At 35.5% G+C, this 21785-nt stretch overlaps 1 protein-coding gene across 1 annotated transcript in view; it reads right to left on the bottom strand.

The window, feature by feature from the left end:
* LOC140168442 (uncharacterized) overlaps positions 1 to 13698 on the bottom strand; it is a 45252-nt gene extending 31554 nt beyond the window's left edge. Inside the window, exons 1-7 of the mRNA XM_072191834.1 lie at positions 13580 to 13698; positions 9490 to 10057; positions 8248 to 8427; positions 6185 to 6311; positions 4669 to 4908; positions 3552 to 3776; positions 2579 to 2797 (exon numbers count right to left, since the gene is read on the bottom strand). Coding sequence (XP_072047935.1) covers positions 2579 to 2797; positions 3552 to 3776; positions 4669 to 4908; positions 6185 to 6311; positions 8248 to 8427; positions 9490 to 9951 — 1453 coding nt within the window. The 5' untranslated portion in view covers positions 9952 to 10057; positions 13580 to 13698. The remainder of the gene's footprint in view (positions 1 to 2578; positions 2798 to 3551; positions 3777 to 4668; positions 4909 to 6184; positions 6312 to 8247; positions 8428 to 9489; positions 10058 to 13579) is intronic.
* Positions 13699 to 21785: the final 8087 nt, after the last annotated feature.

Raw genomic sequence — 21785 nt, 5'->3', positions numbered from 1 at the left:
ACTTGAATTTTTCGGGATTATTGTTTGTGCAGTTCTTGGAACGTCAGTTTTCGACGTAAGGCATCGATTGGGATGCCTCCACCATGGGCCTATTTAAATTCAGAAACCGATTCTTACTCAGCTATCCCAGACCACTTCTGGTTCACCCCACCTGGAATACCAGAGATGCCAACATTAACATCCAGAAAATAGGGAGGATTCAAACAAAAAATAGGGAGGTTTTCAAAATTACATGCAACTTCAATGGCACATAACTTGTCAGAAATAGGGAGGTTGCCAAATATGGGTGTCAAAATGGACAAAAATATTTCCAAAAATTGGGAGCCTCCCTATTAAATAGGGAGGGTTGGCATCTCTGGAATACCCCCAATCCACATGGCACACTCCCCCCTCCCCCAAAAAAAAAAAAAAAAAAGTAGCCACAGTTTTTGACCATGGCCTACCATGGCCTACTTATCAAAAATTAAAGAAATTTAGGCCTGTCTTTATCTATATTTTATTCATTTACTTGCTTGATTTTTGTATATAAATATAATTATTGTATTTCTGTATTTTGAATCATGGTATTTATAATTATCTTGTAGTTGATGATACCATTATACTTATTTGTAATATATTGTAAATACTGTATGATATTTTGTAAATATTGTGTATCGTAATATATTTTGTTGCTATATAACATGTATCAATGAGGGCCTGCTTGAAAAGCAGTGCTTGTCACTGAAGCAGTATAACCCTCAATAAAAAAAGAATAAATAATAATAATAATAATAATAATAATAATCCTATAATCACTGGAGTCCAGGCATGAGAATTATCTGAATGGCTTTTTTAAAAACTACCTGGAAAGGCGCATGAATTCAGCCTTAAAAGGCCCAAAACAGGCTGAAAAAAAAAATAAAAATGTGAACAGAGTCAAGTCGCCTATCCATTCAAGAGATACAGAGATAAAGTGTTCCCTTATATATAGTCATCCACCTGCACAGTATTTTTGTGGGACCTGAGAGTGCCTCAGACATATCAAATTGCATTTTGAATATGAAGAATGTCCTTCTGATATCAGATAATTTTGATTTTTTTTGAAATTCGCGATATAATACAAATTTTATGGCAAATCATTGAAAATTGAGATTTTCGAAATTCTACAGTCCTCAAAGTAAATTGTCCGATGTGCTCTCAGGTTCCACAAAATATATGTGAAAACGTTGCTACCTGAGCCCTTTAGTTTTTACGTAGTTTCACCACTTCCCAGCATGACTACCAGTAGTAGTGGCTTTGAGGAATATGTATCTACAATCTTTTGCAAGGTTCCTTTTAAGCGTTAAAGGAAGTCTCCGGTAATCACAACATTATGCCGTATATGTAAGAAAAATAATTATGTAGCACAAATCACCTGGTTTTATTTAAAACAAACTCATAGTGACCATAAAAACGAATAAAAACATCCATCTCTCAACATGTGATATTCAAAATTCCCGGGCGCTGAAATTGTTGAGTGCAATGACGTCCCAGTAATACAATGAATGCTGACGACAATTGAACACAAATAACCATTACGTCATTGCACTTAGACATTTTCGGTGCGGGAATTTTGAATATCACATGTTGAGAGCCGACTGTTTTTATGGTCAATATGAGTTTGCTTTAAATAAAACCATGTGATACGTGCTTGATAGTTATTTTTTTAACATATATAAGGCATAATGTTATGCTTGCCGGAGACTCCCTTATAAGTACTACACCCTCGATAAATTTGTGTCTATTTTTGCATTTTTCTCAAAAACTAATAACACAGTGGTAACAAAAGTTATGTATATTATTGGGGCAAGGAATCCAATTACTACACTGGAATTTCAGTGACCCAAGACAAGCGGTTCGTTATTTTATGATAAGAAAAGAGGTACCGCTAGGTTGTACCTCATTTACATGTACTATCATATATACTGAACCGCTTGTCTTGAGTCACTGAAATTTCAGTGTAGTAATTGGATTCCTTGCCCCAATAATATACATAAATTTTGTTACCGGTGTGTTATTATTTTTTGAGAAAAATTCAAAAATAGTCACAAATTTACCACAGGGGTGTAGTACCCCCTTAACCACCACATATACGTGCCAGGTGTCAAGCATGTGCATTGTGCACAGGACCTTGTGCAAAATAATACAAGCTGGATAGATTAGCAGTACGCTTAATTTGCAATTTATGAAAATCTAAAAAGCATTAAATAATGCACACAAAAATTACAAGATGACTCATTTTGATAACCACAGTCACACACATATGTGATGCGATCAAGCAAAATCAGTCGGAACTCGGCAATAATAAATTTTCAGTTTCCTGTAGGATAGTAAAAAGTATTTACAAAGCTGGATTTTGCAGAAAACCCCATTGAAATTGAACAACCAGTTCCAAAGATATGAGCAATTAAAGAGTTCCCAAAACAAGGGGAAACAAAAGGAAATAATTCCTTTGTTTGGCTATATCTCAAAATCAATATTTCCGAGTTCCGACTGATTTGGCTTGATCGCATCACATATATGCAGATTACAAACAGATCTTAAAACTTATTCACTTCACCTGTAGTAGTCCTGATAAATATCATTAGACGGCACACATAAAGCAGAAGTGTGCTGTATTCTCGAATATTGTAATACCAGATTGGTTTGTCATCATCAAGATGTTTTTCACGAAAAATAAGTCGCTGCTGGTCTGTTGGAATACCTTCCTTGTCTTGTATCTTGGCTTTGACATTCTCAATGGTATCAGATGGTTCAACCTCAAGGGTCAATGTTTTTCCTGCAACAAATTAATTCATTTTGTAAATTTAGCATTTGACTCATGTCAAGATTCCTTATTTCCAGAATACTACAAAAACTAAATTCTTATTTCACTTTTTTCAGTTTGCAAAATGTTGATAATAAGATTGTAGGTTGATATTTTATTTTATAGTGAAGATTACCTTCAAAGGATATAATGCAGAAATATTCTGTACAAAATGTTTTGTCTAAAACTTGGTCAACAAGTCTTTCTTCTTTTATAATTTGTTTTTAATACCTTTTTTCTGATTAATAATACTTTTGTAATTATGACTTTTAAGGACACTAAATCTGAATCTATAGCTAAATGCTGTAATCAACATGCAATTTATGTTGACATCAGATAAAGTTGCCGATGCTGGATTACATCATCTATCAACATTGTTTATGACACATGGTATTTACAAAATAGTGGTAAAATTAACTAAAAATCTTAAAAATAACCATGTCGCCTTATGTTTAGTAAGTAGCTTCACTACTTTGTCATGCATTAATTATAATGCATAGAATACGCATTTACTGTGGTATTTACTGTGTTATATATGATTGTTTATTCAACTTCATTGACATTCTCGACTAAGTCATGGGTGTATTTTTATGTTGACATGTTGATAAATTTTTCTGACATTTTCAGAAAAAATATTAGAATTGGTCCCTCCCCCCGCACAACTACCAGCTGTAGCTTGGTACATAATGCAATCTACCGCATAGTTTCAAGACAAAAAAAAAATCACCTGCATAGGCTTTGATGAGTATCTTCATCTTTCGCATGTCCAGATGAATTGCGGTATCTTCCTTTATGCTATAATCACTAAGAGTTCTGCCATCTTCAAGCTCTTTATCAGCAAAGATAAGTCGTTGGTGGGCTGCTGGAAATAGAATACCTTGCTTGTCCTGTATCTTGGCCTTGACATTGAAAATAGTATCAGATGGTTTAACTTCTAGGGTTATTGTCTTTCCTGCAACAAATGAAATCATATTTTAATAGTTACTAGTTTGGCATTAGATTTATAACAAGATTCCTTGCTTTGTCAAGCGGCATAAGTTACTTCCCAAAATCTCATGTTATTAACCATTGTAGATTAATATTTTGGCACATTTTATTTTATACTTAATGATTATACCCAAAAAAACAAAAAAACAAAAAACAAAAAAGGTTATGCAGAGATATTGCCGTCACTCATCTTCACCTCTTTTAAATTCGTTACACTGGCTTCCAATAGACAAGAGAATTTGCTTCAAAGTGCTACTCTACATTTACAAGACATTGAACGATCTGGCACCACCCTACCTCTCTGATTGTCTGACCATCCGTGTTCCAACTAGGGAAGGTCTTCGTTCAAATCAAGATCTTACGCGCCTTATAATTCCTAAGACAAACAGACTGATAGGCGATGAATCGTTCAGTGTCTTTGGACCCAGAATCTGGAACAATCTTCCTTCATCCATTAGGTCATCTCCCACAGTTACTATTTTCAAACGTAGCCTGAAAACCCATCTTTTTAACCATTGCTGATTTTATGTTGTTTCTTTTGCATATTTTTGTTTACTTTGTAGTCTTTAGTAGTAGGGTAAGTTTTTCTGTAAAGTGCAATGATCATTTCTTTGAAATTGCGCTATATAAATGCTGTTGTATGTATGTATGTGTATGTATTGCTACAATGTAAGTCTAAAACTTAGTCAATAACTATGAATGGGTATTTCCATCTTTTATACTTTCGCTTACAATTCTTTTTTATACAGTCTATAGCTAATTAGAATTGGTCCATAGTACACCTTTGTTCCCCTCTCCCCGAGCACTACCAGTTGTAGTTTGGTAAATATAGCTATCTATTGTATAGCGTTTTTCACCTGTAAGGGTTTTGATAAGTATCTTCATCACTCGTGTACCACCACCACGAAGGCGCATGTCAAGATGAATTGCGCTCTCTTCCTTTATGCTATAATCACTAATAGTTCTGCCATCTTCAAGCTCTTTACCAGCAAATATAAGTAGCTGTTGAGCTGGTGGAATACCTTCCTTGTCCTGTATCTTGGCTTTGACATTTTCAATAGTATCAAGTGGTCCAACCTCAAGGGTCACTGCTTTTCCTAAAATAAAAAATAAGGTAGTATATATTGATATGATGAATAATTGGATATAAAGGTAACATATTTCCATTGGAGTTTACTAAACACATATCTCTTCCACCCTATTCAATTCACAGTTTAGGGTAAAGATATTTACATTCTAAAATGAAAAAAATAATTTTGTTAATTTGTTTTCAAAGTTGCCAAGTATGGAACATCTGCATGTATGTAAGTTATATTTCCTTCTTACAATAATTTACTTGTATTGCATGCTTATACGTGTACAATGTATGGTAAAGAAAGATATAACCCATCTAGTAAAAATGTTTAACCAAATCATCACCAAAAATGCAAAAATGCATCCCTTTATCTTGGAAGAAGCAAAAATCATTCTTCACAAGAAGGAAGACAAAGCAGACATCAAGAATTGCAGACCCATAGTCTTCTCTCAAATCTGTACACAATTTTCACATTTTGATATAAAATTGGATCGATTGAGCCCATATTTATTGGTCGAAGCTATCAGTTTTAAAATATTGGACAAGGCGTAGTCGAGTCCAATATTTTAAAAAGTCATAGCGAGACCAATAAATATTGGGCGTAAAGCATCCAATTTTATCATTATTATGTCTTGGATCCAATATTTTCACACACTTGGATTCATCAAAACGTAATAATTTAAAACTTGTATACTTACTGTTTTCAATTGCAGCCAATTCATCTGCTAGTTGATGTGCAAGTCCTCTAAAGTCATCTTTTATCTCATGCAGTAAGTCTTCATTCATTACACCTGGAATTGGTATAGTGTCTGGTCTCACTGTTATCTATACTAAGCTTGTATACTTACTGCTTTCAAGTGCAGCCAATTCATCTCCTAGTTGATGTGCAAGTCCTCTAAAGTCATCTTTTATCTCATGCAGTAAGTATTCATCCATTACACCTGGAATTGGTATAGTTTCTGGTCTCACTGTTATCTATACTAAGCTTGTATACTTACTGTTTTCAAGTGCAGCCAATTCATCTGCTAGTTGATGTGCAAGTCCTCTAAAGTCATCTTTTATCTCATGCAGTAAGTATTCATCCATTACACCTGGAATTGGTATAGTTTCTGGTCTCACTGTTATCTATACTAAGCTTGTATACTTACTGTTTTCAAGTGCAGCCAATTCATCTGCTAGTTGATGTGCAAGTCCTCTAAAGTCATCTTTTATCTCATGCAGTAAGTCTTCATCCATTACACCTGGAATTGGTGTAGTGTCTGGTCTCACTGTTATCTATACTAAGCTTGTATACTTACTGCTTTCAATTGCAGCCAATTCATCTGCTAGTTGATGTGCAAGTCCTCTAAAGTCATCTTTTATCTCATGCAGTAAGTCTTCATCCATTACACCTGGAATTGGTGTAGTGTCTGGTCTCACTGTTATCTATACTAAGCTTGTATACTTACTGCTTTCAATTGCAGCCAATTCATCTGCTAGTTGATGTGCAAGTCCTCTATTCATCTTTTATCTCATGCAGTAAGTCTTCATCCATTACACCTGAAATTGGTATAGTTTCTGGTCTCACTGTTATCTATACTAAGCTTGTATACTTACTGCTTTCAATTGCAGCCAATTCATCTGCTAGTTGATGTGCAAGTCCCCTAAAGTCATCTTTTATCTCATGCAGTAAGTCTTCATCCATTACACCTGGAATTGGTATAGTTTCTGGTCTCACTGTTATCTAACAGAGAAGAAAATAAATAAAACTAAATCAAGTTGACAAACAACATAAACAGTGATTTATGCCAGAAGAAATTTTCAAGTGGGGGAGGGAGATTACAAACTTTGCCCACTCTCTGATTTTGGGAACAATTATGGACAAAGCATAATGCACACAAAATGTTCAGCCAAAAACTATTTCAATTTTGGTCTTAACAAACCTAAAGACAGATGCGGATAAGTATGAATTTTTTGATAAATGTTGCCCCGCTATTTTGTGCCAATGAAGAGGGAGGGGGGCTTGCCTGTCAGAGTGCCTGTTTAGATATATCAATGTGGAGAAAGAATTTAATCAAATGTGTGCTCTGTTTTCCACTGAGAATGACAGAACTGCACTTACACTGTCACTGTTGCACAGCCACAAAGATCAAACCAAATATATGCAGTGCTTCTTTATTGGCAGATTACATGTATACAAACCCAGCACAGGACAGCAACATCACAAAACTTGTTTTTGACTTAAGGGATCTGGAATGAGCGTTTTGTGCATTTTGACAGTAATTTTTTGTGGGACATGAGAGCACCTCAGACCTATCGAATTGCATTCTGAATACGAAGAATGTCTTTCTGATATCAAATAATTTTCATTTTTTGAAATTCACAATATAATACAAATTTTATGACAAATTATTAAAATTTGATATTTTTCACATTTTTGATATATAACAGTCCTCGAAGTAAATTTTATTAATCTAATGATATATTATTAAAGTGTATGTAGCTGGGAGGAAAAGCCGACGATCAATTGAAAATTTTGACCTTTCATATTGAAGATATGGATTTTTTCCCAAAATTGTTTTTTGGTGTTTTTGGTAAAAATCCATATCTTCAATACGAAATGTCAAAATTTTCAATTGATCGTTGGATTTTCATCCCACCTATACTAAGTACACTTTAAGTACATGTCATCAGATTTATAAAGTTTACTTCGAGTACTGATAAATATCAAAAATATTAATTTTAATCATTTGCCATAAAATGTGTATTACATTGCATGAATTTCAAAAAATCAAAATTATTTGATATCAGAAGGCCATTCTTCGTATTCAGAATGCAATTCGATATGTCTGATGTGCTCTAATGTCCCACAATAAATACTGTCCAAACATTCATACCCCATCCCTTAAGCAGCTGATTTACCATCAAATCCTAATATAGGTTAATTAATGCACTTGTTGGGAGTGAAATAATTCATGCGCACTGAGATATTGATGGGTCTAACGCACAAGCCCTGCAGGGGGGAATACATTAGATGCAGCAACATCTCAGTACATTTCTGTTATTTTTATAACAAAATTGTCACTAAAAATGTTGGAAAATACAAGCAAATATAAATGCATCAACCCACAAGAAAAATTAACGCATGTAAAAGCACTGCGCGTAGTACCAGAAGTGCGCGCCTGTGCATTATACACAATCAATGCATGGTTCACATTTTTCTAACGTTTGCTCTGATTGGTTCTCGCTATCTAAGAGTGTATGAAATGTTCTTTATTGCTAAGTATATGTTTTCAACCACTTATAATTAACTACATGGTTTTGTCAAATCTGAAATAAATTTCCTTCACATTCCAAGCGTTTCCAACACTTGAATTCTTACCGTCTGCAACTCTTTCCTGACAGAATCTGCCTTTCTGCCTGGTAGGTATTCAGGGTGGATCTTTTCCAGGCAATCCACCAGTTCAAACAAGCTATCAAAGTTTGCATCTCTTTCATGTGATTGGATCTGCATATTGTCACCAATGTACATGTGTACCAAGCGATTCCTCATGTCTGCAACCTGAAAAGAAAATGTGTTTTCATCAGTTAAGTGGGTATTATTTATGCTTGAAAAATGTCATGCAGTTTCTGTTTTTCTTCAAAAATTCATCCTTTACCAGTTAAACATGCGACTCCTGGCTATCCAGAGTAGACAGCCCTCTAATTTGTTGTTACTATAAGCTATTAAACAGAAACCTTGGACTCTTGGCTATCCAGACAGCCCTATAACTTGTTCATGAAGAGCCAACAGTTTGTGGCGTAACATTACAGTAAACCAAAGATTCTATAGTAGGAATTCCAATTGAATGAACGCAGCTTTCAACAGCTGTACGCGATCCAACTGTGATTGTATATCACATATTTCAAACTACAACGCGACCACACGACCTTGGATACAATATGCTAACCAATCATGAGTGCGTTGGCATGGTTGGATTCACTTCCGCGTTACTGACGCACAGTCGTACTCACTAGCGTACATCGCACAATGTACGCAAATGTTCGTCACGCTATTGAAAGCTGTGTTCATTCAATTGGAATTCCCACTATAATCATATTTTTCTTTAGTCCAGCAGGCATAAAGAGGATAATATTATAAAACATTTCATTCCAACAAATAAAACATGGCTCTAATTGGTATTTTACGTTTTAATTGTAACAAGAGTGCTATACCATTTTCCAGCCTGTATGTGGCAGTGATGTCAGTGCACATTTTATTGGGCGCAACTTCAAACAGCTAGCGTTTGCTCAAACCGCTGGCATACACACTGCATGCAAAGACACCGCATAGATGTGCGAGCAAAACAGCTGCCTCAATGTGTTGATGTCCCTGCCACATCAAGGTGGAAAATGGTATAGTCATAATAACCCCATGAGAACTACCTGCCGATTGGCCAAAAAGAAGTAGTTTTCATTAAATAAATTGGACCAATCAACAATATTGTTAGAATAATTTCACCAGACCAAAAAATTGAGGTGAATTATTTGCAAAGCTCCATTCTGATTGGTGATTAAAGTGAGATATCATGTAATTGACCAGTCAGGGGCAATGTTAGATCGGCAGGTCAAGGGGAGAACTTACTTTTTTGATAATGCTGTAATTTTCCACATTACATTTATGACATTCCCCAAACCTCATCAATATTTGTAGAAGACTTGCACTGTCAAAATCTCTGAAGGATTTTGTAAGCTTAAGACTAGCTGATGGTAATCTGAAACAAAAAGCTTTAGCGACTTCCACTGGATCATCATGTATGCGCGATGGTTCAATATTACTCCATGTTAACTGAGGACTGACTCCCCCTGACAACCAGCGAGCAGATTTAATTTCCAAAATCCAGTCAATACAGGCCTGGCAAGTAGGTGGATATACACATTTGGGAGACATCTGACATGGCTGCAATGTTGCCTTCTTCTCTGCATGCCATTTGTTGATGGTATTTTCCACACATGGTAAAACAGCTTCTGCACAGACCAGCTGATAACCATGAAGGCATTGTTGAAAATAGTCAACAATAACAGGAGCAGGAAAGGCCTCTGCCATTGTTGTAGTGTGCTTGGTCCAGTTTAGTCATTAGAAGCCAGTGACAAAAATTCTTTTGAGGTCTTCATCGAGCTGTCCGTACTTCTGTTCATATTCTCTGCAGGCCCTGCATAAAAAATAACAAAAAACAAACAAAAACAACAAATCTAATTACTACAGACATCTGACATTTAGGGCCCTATGTGTACTTTACATTTTGGAGACATCTGACATGGCTGTAATATTGCCTTCTTATGCCATTTGGTGATGATATTTTCTACACAAACAGCATCTGCACAGACTAGCTGGTAACCATTCAGACAAAATTGAAAATAGTTGGCAATAACAGGTGTAGGAAGGCCTCTGCCATTGCTTATCTATGTGGATGTTGACTCCAGACGACAAGTTTAAAATTTTCTTTGAAAATTTAACAATTTCAGAATTATACATTTTCATGACCATATTTGGGATCAGCATGAAAAATATATTAAAATGAGTACAAACATTTTGCCATACGTGCATTCTACTCGCTAGATATAGTGGGTGAGAAACAATTCGTCGGACGCATCACATACTGGTCTATCTCAAAAAACACACATTTCGAGAAAATCGCAATTGAAAATCTTTGTATTAAGTTTACCTTTCTATAATTTAATAAGACTATGGATTTTCATGAAAGTGGTTTTAAATTAAAGCATATACTTGTAAGATTTATTTAAGAGGAATCTTGAATTATATTTACGTATGCAATATTGCTTAAAACTACACTAAAGTTGTAGTTCTGTATGTGAAATAGTTAATTTCCCTATATCGTATTTAAAGTGCATCACATACAGGTCTATCTTGGGGGCTATCTCGATTTCGCGACTGGTAACGTGAATTTAGACGCATCACATACTGGTCTATCATGAAGCTTCTCGAGATAGACCAGTATGTGATGCACTTTAAATACGACATCGGGAAATTAACCATTTCACATACAGAACTACAACTTACATGTGGGTTTAAGCAATATTGCATACGTAAATATAATTAAAAATTCCACTTAAATAAATCTTACAAGTATGCTTTAATTTAAAACCACTTTTATGAAAATCCATAGTCTAATTAAATTATAGAAAGGTAAACTTAATATGAAGATTTTCAATTTCTTAAAATAATAAGTGTGGAATGTTAATTATCAACTGATACTTTTTTATATTTGTTCTTAAATATGAGAGCAAATCATTGATTTGATTTAAGAACTTGGCCAAAACTTAGTACTGGGCTTATACCTGAGTGCACCCTTGTTCCCAGAATGTTTTGAAAAATAGGGGGTGGGCTTATAGCCGAAGGTGGGCTTATACCCGGGTGGTTACGGTACTTTAATACTATGCGTAGTACATATCATACACGTACCTAGACTTTTTTCTCAATTTGAATTTTATCCTTTCTAGATGATAACAGGCTTGGGCGATATTTAGATTTTAAAATCGAAAATAATCGATTTATAATATATTTTTTTAATCGGGTACTCGATTATTTAAAAACACCGTAATCGAAATATCAACATTTAGATTTTATCGAAAATAATTGACTGTTTTTCTTTAGAAGCAAATAGATTATTAAAGCAATTTTTTCAACCTGGTTTTTAAAATAGTTGCATCTTTACACTTACAGGTGATTATTAATAGCTGAAACTGTTAATAAACACATCTTTCTCCATTTAAAATGCACAGCAATGTTTAATAGTGGGATTCTATGCAACAAATGATGCTCAACCTATTACAGTCACACTTTTAACAATTGCCCGACCCTAGATGATTTCCACCCCAAAACATTATTGCTAATCTATGCATACAAAAATTAATACAAAAAAGCATTTGCTTTGCGATTGACATAATTATTTTCTTTTACAACATGTACTTGTAGATCAGACATAGATGTTAAAGGCCACTATAAATATCTGGAAAACACATTAAGTTAGGAGCTGTGTAAAGTTTGTTGGTATAGAGGTGAACAATAACTAAACATTGGCTTGATTATATTTTAAGCCTACTTAATTGGGTTACCCTTGAAAGTTTGCCTGGTCAACCCAGTCACCCTTTAAGGCACTAATTTCGAGGAGCATAACAAACACCAAATTGGTGTCGTATGACCTTTGACATGCATGCATTCTTTTGTCGAGAGTTGACATGGTCTTTCAATTCGTGCCGAGTGTCCTTGGCAGACTTGACTATGCTTAAAGAAATTGCACCTCGGAAGATATATCATAACAACTCAGTCCTCAAATGATAGTCATATAACGACCAAAAGATAAATGACTGACTATCATTGAGGACTGAGTTCCGCAGTCTACTTGTAGATGTTAATATTACTTAAAAGGGCATTTCGTGATCCACAGCCTCATCGCCCCACTTTTCTCAAAAAAAAAGTTGAGATTTTTATATCACTGGAAACCTCTGGCTACATAATGTTTATGTACAAAATATTTCTTGCAGATTAATTCGTTTAGCAAAGATATCGTGAAATTTGAATTTCGTTCTGGTGCACCAGAACGAAATTACAACGCATTGTCTATGCAGCAGTGTAATACACATAATCATGCATAACTCGCGAACGCAAAATCGGAATCTAACTGAAATTTTGGGAATAGGTTTTTTTTGTGGATATCTAATGAAAAATGACATAAACATGAGGATGCTAGGATCACGAAATACTCCTTTAAGTAGGTATGCCAGGTGAATTCAAATTTGCCATCAAACTGCATCATTTTATATATCAAATTAAAGCCCTTGAGTAAAGAAAGTCAACACTGAAAACCTTTTTGTCATAGCACTTTCCGTAGCAAAGTTACATCTTGTCAAAGATTGACTTTCATCAAAAAGATTCTGCAAGCAAAATTCCCCAAAACAGCATTACGGGGTGTTTCTAGATCTTAGTCTCATGGCGATAGCACCTTTTTTAATGGAACTGCTATCAAAATCTCTCTGAAATTCCATGTGCGTAGTCTCTCATCACCAAAAAAAATCATATATTTGGGTCAAGTGAAGTATAGACAACATATTTATGAAGGTTTCCTTCTTAAAAAGCTTCTTTTTAATTTCAATGTAAATTTGTATTGCCGGTTTAGGCCATTTTGACTGACTAACAAATTAGTGTTAACTGAGGTTTCCCTGTGATAAGGCTAAGCTTGTGCACTAGCACTGTCGACCCAATCAACGACGCCGTCCAGATAAAAAAACGTACAATGGCATTTAAATCTGAGAATATATTCTAAGCTTTTCTGTTTTAAAATAATAATTATAACATCATTCATTGTCATTCATGCATAATGAATTGGTGAATTGATATTGGCGTAAACTATTATAAGCTTACTAATAGGGTATATTGCTGATCCATTGATTATCCTTTTCTGGTGCATTGTGGGATTGAAAAGGGGGCAAATCGGTCGCTAATTTGCTCCCTTTTCTATCCCACAATGCACCAGAAAAGGATAATTAATGGATCAGCAATATACCCTATACTATAGTAAATACATGAAATACCAGGTAAATACTACTAAATTAAATATTTATTGGTAAGGCTAAAAATATAGTTATAATTTAAGCCTTTAGACATGTTAGACTTTAATGCAAAAAGTATGTGACATTTAATAATCGAACTTTACCTTGTCATTCCAGCTCTTGTGAAGCACAGAGAAATAGTGACAATGCCTGAATGTTGAAAATTACCCTGGAAAATTTCCCACAATCGCAGCACATTTCACAACCTGCTGAATGATAAATCTTGGAAATCCCCAGCAGCGACCCATAGCGCATGCGTGAACCGTATAAGGGCGCACTACACTTTTTTTTTATAGCCCGAGGTACATGTACTCGCACCTAAAATAAGCTCCTAACAATTAATCCGGGCAAAAAATGTTTTTCTTTAATTAAAAAAAAATCCTGTATTATTATATAGTATATAATATTATCATCATTTTATTATAATTATTATTTCGGGTTTTTTTTATCGTAATCATAAAGCCTACGAGGTACCTGGCTGAATCGTAAAGTTTTAAAGCATGCCGCCATAGCTCATCCACGATCTTGATCCTATTTTTATCGATATACATCGATCACTTATCAGATTAAGTATTGGACACAATAGATGAAGTAGTTCTTCTTCCGTATAAGTGCCTCCCTCATATGTATGAGTATTGTCGCACTGCGTACAGACAAGCTGTACTTATTTTTTACTCTGGAACCTAGAGTAGATGAGTGTATTTTGAAGTACAGTCAACATGACCGGGATGATCCCCTGCTCTTTTCGAATAGCCTGTGACGTTCTTTAACGTGCACACTAATAATGTGAGAAAATATGCATGTACACGGGACCGACAGCTTAAAGTGCCCTCCGAAGCACTAAGCAAGTAGAGTGAAGTGTCTTGCTCAAGGACACAAAGAGCCGGACTTGATTGACAAGGACATGTTACCCCTGCGTCCCCTAGCCGCTTGTACTGTCACTGGTACAATGCTGATCAAATTATAAATATAACAGGACTCACCACGGACAAAATATGAGTGGGAAAAGGGAGAGCAAATAATAGATGGAAATACAAGAATATTTGCTTACCGAATACCGATTCTTGAACTTGAAGGTCTTTGCATGTTCGAACTTTGTTTCTCTGTGGTGCCATTCGTTTCTCCATTCACGACCCTTAATTAATTGTACGAAGGGCTCTAAAAAAAAAAAAATTCTGCGGCTGCAGAAATTTTTTTAGAAGAAGACTGTTGATTGGCTTAAAGGGCATTTCGTGATCCACAGCCTCATCCCCCCCACTTTTCCCAAAAAAAAGTTCAGATTTTTACACCACTGGATACGTCTGGCTACATAATGTTTAGGGACCGTTCATAAATACTTTGGTGGGGCGGCTGGGCACTTGGAAATTTTTGGAGTCAAAACTTTTTTGACCCCCCTCCAGAGAACCTAAAACTTTTTTGACCCCCCTCTTTAGACTAACAAAACTTTTTTGACCCCCCCCCCTTTCCAAGATGTTAAAAAACAGTCTGGGGAGGGGGCTATTCCATTTGTGCAAACTCAGTCACAAATTACATGTTTGTTCATACATTTATTATAATAGGCCTGTTTCCTAAAAACATGAAAGTTGAAGGTGTTTTTCACATGCTGTGACGTGTATGAAGTTTAATTTCAATTTATGCATTCTAATTTTTTGAAAATACATATGTTTCATTATTATAACCAATAGTTAAATAAATAAAAGTAACACAAAAAAGAGAAAATTGACAGTGGCGTAGTTATGGCTTGTGGCACCCAGGGCTAAGGATAGGTGTCGCTCCAGATTCTTGAAATAATTATTGCGCGCGGAGCACAATGAAGTTAAATATTGGTCATAAATTGTAAATGGCTTTGTCCTGAAAGGTGCGCGAAGCGCGCGAAAATTTTGACTTTCATCGCTTAGAGGGGTGCAGAATCGATGCTGAATTGGTCAATTCGGCGCCCCCTGAGAGTGACGCCCAGGGCACATGCCTCTACCTGCCCCCGTCGCTATGATGCCACTGCAAATTGAGAGCAACATCTGGGCACATACTCAAGATTTTTAATACTTAAGACTTGTTTATCAGGGGCGCAGCCAGCATTCTTGGTCAGGGGGGCAAAATATAAATTTCGGGCACAGACCAAAAAAAATGCTTTTGCGTCAGTTTGACCCGGTTTGACCCTTTTCTTATAGCGACTGTAGAATACATGTATAAAGTCTTTGAGATTCCATAAAGGCTTTAATGGGATACTGGTAATGAGCGCGCCCAAAAATGTATTTTACACTGTTTTTGGCCATAATCGGGGTCAAAAAGGGCTTTATTGGTACATATGCTCGCGTAGCGCGCAAAAATTGTGTATGCTCTTGTTCTTTTGGTATTTTCTTGTTTCAAACTTTTTTGCCCCCCTCCTTTAGTAACCAAAACTTTTGCCCCCCCCCTTTGTGCAACTCAAAACTTTTGTGTCCCCCACACTTTGCCCAGCCCCCCCCCCCCACCAAGTATTTATGAACGGTCCCTTATGTACCAAATATTTCTTGCAGATTAATTCGTTTTGCAAAAATATCGCCAAATTTGAATTTCGTTCTGGTGCACCAGAACGAAATTACAACACATTGTCTAAGGAGAAGTGTAAAATACACATAATCATGCATAACTCGCAAACGCAAAATCGGAATCAACTGAAATTTTGGAAATAAGCTTTTTTCGTGGATATATACCGAAAAATGTCATAAAAAGAGGATGCTAGGATCACGAAATCCTCCTTTAAACGGATTGACAGGCGACCACCCTCCATTAAGCAAACAACAACAATACCTTGGATATGCTTCACTAAGTTCACTTCACTGTCACCATCATCAAATTGCCATGGCTGCTTAGGCAGATGATGTTCGAGACTGGCCAAAACTGGAATTTCAAGGTAATTTACTTGTCAAAAAAAGTGAATTGATGCATCTTTTTTCGCCGTAACGTAGGCCTAAATATTGTAAACATAGGCCTAAGCTTATTTCGTCCGTATGAAAAGTGTTACAAAGCATCGGTCGTTCAGCTCTGGCTTAAAGAACCGGATACAGGTGTATTGAAAATAGTTTTTTTAAGTAGTATAAAATATCGCAACATTTTCATCAGAAGTAGAGTTTTAAACTTTAAAAAAAAATGCAAATGATGAATGCTTTTAATTAAGAAGGTACAAAGGAACAAGAAAATTATCGGTCTATGACTGACGATTTTCTTCGGCGACGAATTGAAAGTCCAATGCCGCGTTAATAATAATAATAATAATAGCTTTATTTATACACGGTAAAAACATGTTCAATACAGTATTGTTCTTCCACATGTCCGTGTGGATATTAAACATATTACTAACAAACACAAGTTAATTTAAAGTATAATATATTAGTGTACATAGACTAAAAACTAAAATTAATACGATCTTTTACTAAAAGACAAAATATATATAATAAATAAAATAGTAACCCTGCATTCTTCCTCATACAGTCACACTCTCACATGCACCCCTCTCTCACCCTCTCAACACACATCCTCCTTACATCTTTCACAATAAAACGTTATAATATGATTTATGTACAAGTTATATTTAAATTATTAAAATACATCATCAAAACCACTATTGCACAAAAACATACAAATGATAAATTATTCAAAAATATTATTAGGAAATAAATTATTAAAACACATCGTGATAATTTGCAGGCCCACTATTGCACACATACAGAAATTTCATATTAATATAAAATACTATAAAAGTAGCACCTACGTTCATCTTCATACAAGCACACATATTCCCACCATGAAACAACATACACTCCACTCACCCCTCATTTACATACACGCACACCCCAACTCACCAAGCATATTGTTAAACCCTTTCATCCCCTCAACACGCATCATCCATACCCAAGATCCATACATCATATACGATTTATATACAAATTAAATTTAACTTATTAAAACACATCATCAAGATCACTATTACACAAATAATACAGATATTAAACAATATAAAATATACAAAATGATAAATTATTCACAAATATTAAGAAATAAGTTGTTTAAAATGTTTCACATTGCACATGCTTCTAGCATTGTCATCAATCGAGTTCCACAGTTGAGCACCTCTATAACTAAAGCTACGCTTCTTATATTCAGTATTTGGCTTATCCATGATAAAAACATCTTTATTTCTGGTGTTATAACAAGTTTCTTTTTTAACAAATCTATTGCACAGATATTTTGGTGCTTGATTGTTTACAATTTTATGCATTGTAACTGCTTCGTTTATGTATAACTTTCCTTCAAGATTTTTCCAGTTTAAAACATTTAAAGCTTCTGTACTTGACTCATATCTACTTACACCTGTAATAATTTTTGCTGCTCTGTTTTGTAAGACTTGAAGTTTAGTACTAAGGGTTTTGTTACATCTTCCCCAAACAACATTGCAATAGTCAAAGTGAGTGGCAACAATGCTTTTATAAAGTAGACACTGATGGTGTTTGGGGATAAAATTAGCGGCTCTCCTTAGAAAATACAAACCAGTTAAAACTTTCTTTCTCACTTGGTCAATCTGGTTGTTCCATAACAATTTATCATCAACTTCAATGCCAAGGTGTTTACAATGATTAACCCTTTGAAGACGGGTTCCTTTTATGTTTACATTAAGATCATCTTTACATAAATTTGCAAGTTTTTGTGGAGTACCAATTAACATAAAATGGGTTTTGTCAACATTAAGACTTAATTTGTTACTTGCAAGCCAGTTGTCAACATTATTTAAATCATTATTTAGTATTCTAACAATATCATTAACATCTTTTGAAGAATAATAAATTGCTGTATCGTCAGCATACATGCTCACCTTTACATTAACATATTTAGGCAGTTCATTAACATATAAAATAAATAATAATGGCCCAAGTATCGAGCCTTGTGGAATTCCACAAGAACTTCTTTGGTCATTAGACTTTGACCCATTTACACTAGTTATATGAGATCTATCACTATCACTATTTATCAATGTGAAAGAGCTCCTGATAAAGTATGGCCTGCCATCTCCATATGAACTACTCATGAGCCCACCCACCAAAGCTGCCTGGAAGAGACTAACAACATCAGCTGTTAACACCTACTGGCAGACAAATTGGCACAATGATTATTCTGAGAAAACCAGCTTAAAGCATCTCAACATCAAAGCATGTAAGATCGGAACTCCACATCATATCTGGAGTACATTGCCGCCTGATTGTCGAGAAGTGGAGAAAGCTGCAATTAAGGCAAGACTGATCACTGGCACGTATATTCTGCAATATAATCACGCCAAGTACAACCAGCATGATAATGACCCTACGTGCATCCTCTGTAAGACAGCAACTGAAGACATCACACACTTTCTGGTTAAGTGCCCTGCTCTTGCAGTCCAACGCAATTACCATCGTGCTTCACTTGAAAGGGCCCTCCTTCAGTATTGTGATAAAACAGAGGTTGCAAAAGTCCATGCAGATGACGAACTGCTGGTGCAGTTCATTATGGACTGTTCTCATGAGAAAATTCAGAAGATTCTTGCTCTTCCAACAAGGTGGGAATACATCTTTGAACCTATCACACGACAATGGTGCTACAGTCTGCATGTAAAGAGATGCAATCTCCTCAAACAGATGACAACGACTTAATGATTTTAAGTCCAGAGTCCTTTTTATGGACTCCTTATTCAACTTGTGACTTTTTACAATTAAAGCCTATGGGACTCAAAGCCAGCTCGATTTTGACATGCCAATTATGTCATGCCTATTTTGTCAACCAACTTATGACTTTACTTCCAAATTTTGTCCTGAGTCTATGGAACTCTTTCCAAATTGTGTCCTGAGTCTATGGAACTCTTTTGCCAATCTGTGTCTTCTATTGCCAATGGGACTCCGCGCTAGCCTGATTTTGACTCGCCAATCATGTCTCGCCAACTTGACTCGACAATTATGACTCGCCAATTATGACTCGCCAATTATGACTCGCCAATTTTGTCTTCACAACTATGTCATTTCAAACTTGCCTGTGCTGCCCTTATGGACGCATACTATTACTATTGTTTTTAAAATTGTTTATTTAGTTTGCTGTACAATATATGCACCTTAATATGCATCAACCATGATACTGTGTAGATCTGTGCTTCTGAATATAATCTGCATCTTAACTCCTATTACATGAACTCACACATGGCATGGTTAAACCTTTTGCATGATTACATTACATTATATATTGCATGTATGCTCTCACTAAGGGGTGGTGCAATAATTATGTGTACCCCTGGGGGTGAATTCTCAAAATGGTCTGCCAAAATCGCTTGCCCCCCCTTTGGCCGTGCCAAAAACCTTTGCCCCCCTTTCGACGTGCCAAAAACCTTTGCCCCCTTTTGACGTGCCAAAAATCTTGCCCCCCCCTTACACATGCAAGATTTTGGGGAACCCGAATTTAAAACCTTAAATTGTCTTAACATATAATGCGAGCGCAGCGAGCAGGAAATTTTGCATATGGGTCACTCCATATCAAATCAAGGAGGCGCCCCACCTGACCCCTCAGATTTGCTTTATATTTTAGTCATATGTTGTACCTGTAAAAATATTAAAACCTGCAAATTTGAGGTCTGTAGCTCTTACGGATTTTCTGTGGCAGCCATTTAAAGTTGGAGTAGGGGGTCTAAATTTGGACCCAAAAGTTGCCCTTTAAATAAATTTCATCTTTGGGCGTTTGTGCCTTCTTTATAAAAAGAAAGAGAGGTCTGAAACTTTGCATACACACTAACTGCATGCCCAATTTGTCAAAAAATTAAATTAAAAAAAATTCTGTAATTGCGCGTTGTGTCACGGGCTCATTAAATATGCAAGAAAAATGTAATGTTTTGTAAACTGGCAAGTTTAGCCCCCTAAATTCACATTTTTGTCAGATTAATTATTTTTGTTGTCACCGATGCTATATATAGGATAAATACAATGCATACCCAAAAATTGGGGTCACAACTCATTTACATTTCGAACAGCGCCCTCACGAAGATGGAATTTATTGCACATTCAACATTTTCAGGGGCCCAAAGTCGATGTGGTCCACCTTCAAAGTTTATAAAACATCACTTTTATATAACTACAAGTCTTAAATTACAACTTTGCTAAGTCCCAGTAATTGTATAGGTTGACTTCATATAAAATGACAAGCCCAAAGTTAACCATTTTCTTATGATTGCATGTAGTGCAAAAAGGGTGCAAATGTGCCGAATTCGGAAGGTTGAAAGTCGAATTGACCCCAATATTGAAAATAAAATGGAAATAAAAGTAAATAGGGCCAATAACTATGCATCTAGTCATTTATTTTCAATATTGTGGCCATTTTGACTTTTAAACCTTCCGAATTCGGCACATTTGCAGTACATGCAATCATAAGAAAACGGTCAACTTTAGGCTTGTCGTTTTATATGAAGTCAATCTATAAAATTAATGGGATTGAGCAAAGTTGCAATTTAAGACTAGTAGTCATACAAAAGTGATGTTTTATAAATTTTGAAGGTTGACCACATCGACTTTGGGCCCCATGAAAATGTTGAATTTGCAATAAATTTCATCTTCGTGAGGGCGCTGTTCGAAATGTAAATGAGTTGTGACCCCAATTTTTGGGTATGCATTGTATTTATCCTATATATAGCATCGGTGACAACAAAAATAATTAATCTGACAAAAATGTGAATTTAGGGGGCTAAACTTGCCAGTTTACAAAACATCTTCGTGAGGGCGCTGCACTCCAACTTTAAATGGCTACCATAGAAAATCTGTATATATTGAAAACGAAATGGAAATACAAGTAAATAGGGCCAATAACTACTCATCTAATCATTTATTTTTAATATTGTGGCCAATTTGACTTTCAAGCCTTCCGAATTCGGCACATTTGCACTACATGCAATCATAAGAAAATGGTCAACTTTGGGCTTGTCATTTTATATGAAGTCAACCTATACAATTACTGGGACTTAGCAAAGTTGTAATTTAAGACTAGTAGTTATATAAAAGTGATGTTTTATAAATTTTGAAGGTGGACCACATCGACTTTGGGCGCCCTGAAAATGTTGAATTTGCAATAAATTTCATCTTCGTGAGGGCGCTGTTCGAAATGTAAATGAGTTGTGACCCCAATTTTTTGGGTATGCATTGTATTTATCCTATATATAGCATCGGTGAAAACAAAAAATAATTAATCTGACAAAAAATGTGAATTTAGGGGGGCTAAACTTGCCAGTTTACAAAACATTACATTTTTTTCTTGCATATTTAATGAGCCCGT

This window comes from Amphiura filiformis, chromosome 13 (assembly GCF_039555335.1).
Source record: "Amphiura filiformis chromosome 13, Afil_fr2py, whole genome shotgun sequence".
NCBI classification, from domain to species: domain Eukaryota; kingdom Metazoa; phylum Echinodermata; class Ophiuroidea; order Amphilepidida; family Amphiuridae; genus Amphiura; species Amphiura filiformis.
This window is presented reverse-complemented; position numbering and strand designations above follow the sequence as displayed.